The 7,113-nt window shown below is 42.4% G+C and overlaps 1 protein-coding gene across 2 annotated transcripts; it reads right to left on the bottom strand.

Moving 5' to 3' along the window:
- Nucleotides 1-996: 996 nt before the first annotated feature.
- On the bottom strand, nt 997-6,140 carry LOC143532960 (uncharacterized). 2 transcript variants are annotated; one of them, XM_077027867.1, is made up of 4 exons: nt 5,219-6,139; nt 3,607-5,122; nt 1,416-3,124; nt 998-1,307 (listed from the first exon to the last, which is right to left on the bottom strand). In XM_077027867.1, the coding sequence occupies exons 1-3, from the start codon at nt 5,930-5,932 to the stop codon at nt 1,452-1,454; spliced, it is 3,903 nt and encodes a 1,300-aa protein (XP_076883982.1). In that variant the 5' UTR covers nt 5,933-6,139; the 3' UTR covers nt 998-1,307; nt 1,416-1,451. The 2 variants fall into 2 exon arrangements, with proteins under 2 accessions (XP_076883976.1, XP_076883982.1); XM_077027861.1 differs by having other exon boundaries at nt 997-1,307; nt 3,607-6,140.
- Between the last annotated feature and the right edge of the window lie 973 nt (nt 6,141-7,113).

Genomic DNA, 7,113 nt, shown 5'->3' with positions numbered 1-7,113 from the left:
TCCCACTCGTGGGAAGATAAAGTAACCCTATATGGGTTAGAGCTAAAGTAACCCTTTATGGGTTAAAAGATAAAGTGGCAGCGCCTTCGTATCGTGTGTCGGGGGCTTCAATCATTGATAATTTGGCTAAAGTTGCCCGATCATCCGACAATTATGTTTTATGCATTATAGTTTGTATGGTGCGTTGTGTCTTAGCAAGAAAATAAAATTAATATATGTTTATGTAGTATTTGTTTATTGGTTAAAGCTAGAACTCACTTAGCGTGTAGCTGACGTTTTGTATGCACATCATATTAGTAGATATGTATGATGGTATTAGGACGGTTGGTGCACGGAGGGCTATCCATGCTTGAAGAACGGCATCCACGAGTTTATGTTTGTTTATGTTGGATGAGTTTGTTTTATGTTTTTAAATTTAAGGCGTATTGTATTGAATGACTTATGTTGGCTTACGAGTATTCAATGTTTAAGAACTATCTTGCATGTGTAATTTCAATCATTGTGGCGTGTCACGTGTCGGGTGTTACATTAGTGCAAACAAACAAATTTTTTTATAGATATACTATTATCCGTGTTATGTTTTGTTGGGTGTCAAAATTTTATTAGTAATGTCAGAATTTATATTTCAACAATGCTATTTGAAACTACTAAATTTAGAACTCTCTATCATAAGATTACTTTATTTATCATCTTTTTCATACAACATAAGACCTCTCGAGTAGAACACAAAGTTTTGACTTGAAAAAACATTGTTGTAGAAGGTATTAGTTTACTTTTATAATTTATTATTTTTTTTTTTGGTTTTAATTTTAGATTTCTATTGGGTTCAATAATAATAATAATAATAACAACTTTATTTTTGTGTAAATTCAACTCTTAGTCGCACTTCATTTTGTTAGTATGTGACATAAACATTTTTTTCCAAAGGATTAAAACCATTTATTATAGACAACAATGGAAAGTTAAAAAAAGCAATCAATCATTTATAAATATAAAAATATCATAATCCACCTATTTATACAACTATAAATTACAAAGGAGAAAAAACAAAAGATCAATCAAAGTCATAACACGTGTATCCCCTCTTCCAAATAAGCAATTATAATTGTTTTTTTTTCTATCAAGTTCTTCTTCATTAGGAGGATCACCCATAACGATGAAGTATAAAGGATATGGTCATAAACACATAACAAAATAGTTCTATGAAGTCCAATGTTGAAGACCTTATTAGAAGGGATCGTGTGTCAATGACTAGTTCCCAAACTTCTCACGGAGCCATTTTTATTGTACTGGTACTTAAATAAAACCTGTAAAATATACACAAACTCATCATTAATGTTATTATAAAAAATGGATTATGGTCACAAGCACATAAGGAGTTACCAAATTTCACACAAAAAGCGTATAATACTTACATGATTGAAGCTTACGAATGATGAATTTATAAGATCCTAATAATGAATTGGGGGTGGAGGAGAAGCGTAGATGTATAGTGGTGGTGGAGGTGATTTTACTGGTGGTGGAGGTGATGTGTAATGGTATAGTGGGGGAGGAGATTTAACAGGTGGTGGAGGTGACGTGTAGTGATATGAAGGCGGAGGAGATTTTACAGGTGGTGGGGGTGAGGTATAATGGTAGGGTGGTGGAGGAGACTTCACTGGTGGTGGAGGTGATGTGTAGTGGTACGGTGGAGGTGAGGACTTCACTGGCGGGGGAGGAGAGGTGTAATGGTATGGGGGCGGGGGAGATTTTACTGGAGGGGGAGGTGATGTATAATGGTACGGTGGTGGTGGGGACTTCAGCGGAGGTGGAGGTGATGTGTAATGGTATGGTGGTGGTGGAGACTTAGTAGGAGGGGGAGGTGATGTGTAATGGTAAGGTGGTGGAGGGGACTTCACTGGTGGGGGTGGAGATGTGTAATGGTATGGTGGAGGTGGGGATTTAACAGGTGGGGGAGGTGATGTGTAATGATAAGGTGGTGGGGGAGACTTAACTGGCGGGGGTGGGGAGGTGTAGTGGTACGGTGGTGGTGGGGATTTAACAGGTGGTGGTGGTGATGTATAATGGTAAGGTGGCGGTGGGAATTTAACTGGAAGAGGTGGAGATGTGTAGTGGTATTGCGGTGGTGGGGATTTCACAGGTGGGGGAGGCGATGAGTAATGATATGGTGGTGGAGGGGACTTAATCGGTGGAGGTGGAGAAGCATAATGGTATGGTAGGGGTGGGGATTTAACAGGTGGTGGCGGTGAAGTGTAATGATAAGGTGGTGGTGGAGATTTAACTGGTGGTGGAGGAGACTTATAATAATATGGTGGAGGTGGTGATTTTACTGGTGGTGGGGGTGAGGTGTAATGGTATGGTGGTGGGGGTGACTTCTTAGGTAGTGGAGGTGATGTGTAATGGTATGGTGGAGGTGGAGATTTTACTGGTGGAGGCGGTGAAGTGTAATGGTATGGTGGTGGTGGTGATTTCACTGGCGGTGGTGGTGATGTGTAATGATAAGGCGGTGGTGGAGATTTAACTGGTGGTGGAGGTGACTCATAGTAATATGGTGGAGGTGGTGATTTTACTGGAGGTGGGGGTGAGGTGTAATGATATGGTGGTGGTGGTGACTTTTTAGGTGGTGGGGGTGATGTGTAATGGTAAGGGGGAGGTAGAGACTTTACTGGTGGTGGAGGTGATGTGTAATGGTATGGGGGTGGTGGAGACTTGTACACGTAAGTCGGTGTTGGTGGAGGTGGAGACTTGTAAAAGTAAGTCGGTGCTGGTGGTGGTGGAGATTTGTAGTAGTAAGGAGTAGGAGTAGGCTTTGGCTTCTCACAAATCTTAGAAGGAGTCTTGGGGGCATAAGCAAATGGTTTGGCATAAAGTACAACCTCATAATCATTCTTGGACTTAACCTTAAGCTCGGCACCCTTCAAACCACCATGGAGATTTGTGGGAATGTTACATTTGGTACCATTTGGTGCCTTGTGAAGCTTTGCAACACAAGCTTCAGCTCCACCATATTTTGAATACTCCAAATCATCAACAGTAATTGCAAATTTGCCATTGATCTTAGTCTTTCCATAAGCGACGATTTCTTTCTCACCAGCCGCCTTGCATGTGACCTCAACAACAGCACCTTTAATTATCACATAAAACAAGTTAGCATAAATGGTCAACTTTTTATAATTCATCAATAATTGCTATCCTATGATCCAACTACTACATGAAATATTCGATTATTCTTCAATAAAATAAATTTAACACATATATTATGATCATAAATCATCGTCATCAACTTACTTTCTTTGTAGATAAATAATTAACATATATACATTGTGGACAAAAACTTTGAAATTTTCTTTAGTTGCTTCACTTAATTGTTCTATAATTCAACATTATGCAATATAGTTATATATAAAAATCGGATTATAACTAGTGATCATATATCCCAAATATCTTATAATATATAGTAAAACAAAACTATAGCAAAGTTTTTTAAATTATATATAAAAAATATTGTATATCATGAGATGTAACATGTAAAGATGAATTATAACAACTTTATCAATTTATAGTTACGGAAAAAGTTATTAGTTGTGTTACAGCTAAAGTTTGTACCTTTGAGATGGTGTTTTGCATGGGATTTGATGGGGTATTTCCAGTCATAGCAGCTGTAGCAATAAACTTTTCCGACCACCTTCACTATCAATTTGCGGTGGTGAGGATGAGGGTAGGGGTGGGGGTAGTACGGAGTTGGTGGTGGTGGAGAAGTGTAGTAGTAATGGGGAGGTGATTTAGTTGGCGGTGGTGGTGATTTGTAGTAGTATGCTGGTGGTGGTGGGGATTTGTAGTAGTACGCTGGTGGTGGTGGTGATTTGACTGGTGGTGGTGGGGATTTGTAGTAGTACGTTGGTGGTGGTGGTGACATCACTGGTGGTGGAGGAGACTTGTAATAGTATGGTGGTGGTGACTTCTTAGGTGGTGGAGGTGATTTGTAGTAGTATGGTGGTTGTGAATGCACCGGTGGTGGAGGAGATTTGTAATAGTATGGGGGTGGTGGTGACTTCTTAGGTGGTGGTGGGGACTTGTAGTAATATGGTGGAGGTGGAGAATGCACAGGAGGAGGAGGAGACTTGTAGTAATATGGAGGTGGTGGTGATTTAACTGGTGGGGGTAGGGATTTGTAGTAGTATGGTGGCGGAGGGGACTTTACTGGTGGCGGTGGAGACTTGTACTCATAAGGAGGTGGGGGAGATTTGACTGGTGGTGGTGGTGACTTGTACACATAAGGTGGTGGTGGAGAATGGACGGGTGGTGGTGGAGACTTGTACTCGTAAGGTGGTGGCGGTGAGTGAAGTGGTGGTGGTGGAGACTTGTATTCATAAGGGGGTGGTGGTGAGTGGACCGGTGGTGGTGGAGATTTGTACACATAAGGATCATGTGGTGGTGATTTAACCGGTGGTGGTGGGGACTTGTACTCATATGGCGGTGGTGGAGAATGCACCGGGGGAGGTGGAGACTTGTACTCATATGGTGGTGGTGGTGACTTCACTGGTGGTGGTGGAGACTTGTACTCGTATGGCGGTGGTGGTGAATGCACCGGTGGAGGTGGAGACTTGTACTCATATGGTGGAGGTGGTGACTTGACTGGTGGTGGTGGAGACTTGTACTCGTATGGCGGTGGTGGAGAATGCACCGGGGGAGGTGGAGACTTGTACTCATATGGTGGTGGTGGTGACTTCACTGGTGGTGGTGGAGACTTGTACTCGTATGGCGGTGGTGGTGAATGCACCGGTGGAGGTGGAGACTTGTACTCATATGGTGGAGGTGGTGACTTGACTGGTGGTGGTGGAGACTTGTACTCGTATGGCGGTGGTGGAGAATGCACCGGGGGAGGTGGAGACTTGTACTCATATGGTGGTGGTGGTGACTTCACTGGTGGTGGTGGAGACTTGTACTCGTATGGCGGTGGTGGTGAATGCACCGGTGGAGGTGGAGACTTGTACTCATATGGTGGAGGTGGTGACTTGACTGGTGGTGGTGGAGACTTGTACTCGTATGGCGGTTGTGGTGAATGCACCGGTGGAGGTGGAGACTTGTACTCGTATGGTGGAGGTGGTGAATGCACCGGTGGAGGTGGAGACTTGTACCCGTAAGGGGGTGGCGGTGACTTGACCGGTGGTGGTGGAGACTTGTACTCGTAAGGGGGTGGCGGTGACTTAACCGGTGGTGGTGGAGACTTGTACTCGTAAGGTGGTGGTGGTGAATGAACCGGTGGAGGTGGAGACTTGTACTCATAAGGAGGTGGTGGTGAATGCACTGGAGGTGGTGGAGACTTGTACTTGTAAGGTGGGGGTGGTGAATGCACCGGCGGTGGTGGAGACTTATATTCATAAGGAGGTGGTGGTGAATGCACTGGAGGAGGTGGAGACTTGTACTCGTAAGGTGGGGGTGGTGAATGAACCGGTGGAGGTGGAGACTTGTACTCGTAAGGTGGTGGTGGTGAATGTACCGGGGGTGGAGGAGACTTGTATTCATAAGGAGGTGGTGGTGAATGCACTGGCGGTGGTGGAGACTTGTACTCATAAGGAGGTGGTGGTGAATGCACCGGAGGTGGTGGAGACTTGTACTCATATGGCGGTGGTGGTGAATGCACCGGAGGTGGAGGAGACTTGTACTCATACGGAGGTGGTGGTGAATGCACCGGTGGAGGTGGAGACTTGTACTCATACGGAGGTGGTGGTGAATGCACTGGTGGAGGCGGAGACTTGTACTCGTAAGGCGGTGGTGGTGGATACTTGTACTCGTATGGTGGAGGCGGTGAAGAATATAAGTAAGGCTTATCAGCAGAAACCGCTACAAGATTAGCAATTCCTAATACCGAAAATGCGATGACTATGGGCCATAAGCGTACCCGGAAAGGGCCACCGCCGGGATCTCTCATAATGAAGGTGGTGGTGGAGGAGAGGGTGGTGGTGGTGGGAGGAGGATATGGTTTGGGGAGTAAAGTTGCATATATTTATAGATTGAAGGCAAAGAGAATAGTCGTTAAAGGAAGCTGTCAGCCAAAGTCTAGTATGCAATTTCTGTAATAAAAAAGTTTCCAATTGTTTCTAAACAGTTGGCAACATTTTACTTTCTCAGGCCTCGTTTAGGCGACTACCTTGCATTTACTTTCAATTAAAACTTATATTACTTTTATAAATTATTTAGATAATTTATGCAAGTAAATGCGGGACCCAGCAAAATAATACTCCATAGAAAACTTTATGCCTGGTTTGTAAATACAAAATAAAAACGACAGAAGGTACAAACAAATGAGCTTCTTCCATTTGGTTCAATAGTACTACTTCTTTGAAACGTTAGTTATTTAATTATGTTTTTATTTAGTTTGTTTTATTTTGTGAGGCAATTTTCAAAGGTTTAATTTTAACCTTTCAAATATTTTGTTTCTTTCTTGTAAACCAAATTCACATACTAGCATGCAATTCAAAGACTGTTCGTCCGTACTAGAAAATATTTTGTGTCAGACCTGTAGGTTGCAAGAGATCCGCTAGTGATGGTGTGTTATCTTTGTCGGTCAGGTGTCATATTTAGAGTATTGGCATCTCGTTTTTCAAGTTGCATTGAATAAAGTTTAATCATGACTTTCAAAGATGTTTCAATGTTTCATACTATTCAATGTTGTTGGTTTCGAGCATGTTGATCCGGGGCTTAGTGCTCAACATATTTAGGGAGAGTTTGAACTACGGTTTTGGGGTTACCCATATGCTAACTCCTTACCAAACAAGGAACATTCGATGACGGATTTTTCGACGACAATGAAAACTGTATTTTCCTTTTTTCCTTTTATTTTTGGAATTTTTTGGGATTCACCACCAATTAGTGTTGATTTTCCAAAGACAATTACAAAAACTCTTTCGAGATTTTGGGATATCCGTTGGTAAACGTATTTTCCGACGACAACTCGAGAAATTAGTTTTCTTTATTATTTTCTGAAATGAGTGGTATTCGTTGATAATCACAATGAGCTAACCATCAGGAAACGTTGTCAATAAAACATGTTTTTTTAGTATCATCAAAGGAACGTCACATTGAGAACTTAAATAAGATAAAGATTAAGAG

This window comes from Bidens hawaiensis, unplaced genomic scaffold (genome assembly GCF_021521415.1).
Source record: "Bidens hawaiensis isolate Kalapana, Puna unplaced genomic scaffold, B.hawaiensis_p1.1 tig00000702_1, whole genome shotgun sequence".
Lineage (NCBI taxonomy): Eukaryota > Viridiplantae > Streptophyta > Magnoliopsida > Asterales > Asteraceae > Bidens > Bidens hawaiensis.
The sequence above is the reverse complement of the archived record's forward strand: the minus strand, read 5'-3'. Positions and strand labels throughout refer to the sequence as shown.

Coding starts and splice junctions, on each gene's coding strand:
- LOC143532960 (XM_077027861.1), bottom strand. CDS start 5,932: ATGAGAGATCCCGGCGGTGGCCCTTTCCGGGTACGCTTATGGCCCATA. Junction 3,125..3,606: donor TGCAAAACACCATCTCAAAG/GTACAAACTTTA, acceptor TGATAATTAAAG/GTGCTGTTGTTGAGGTCACA.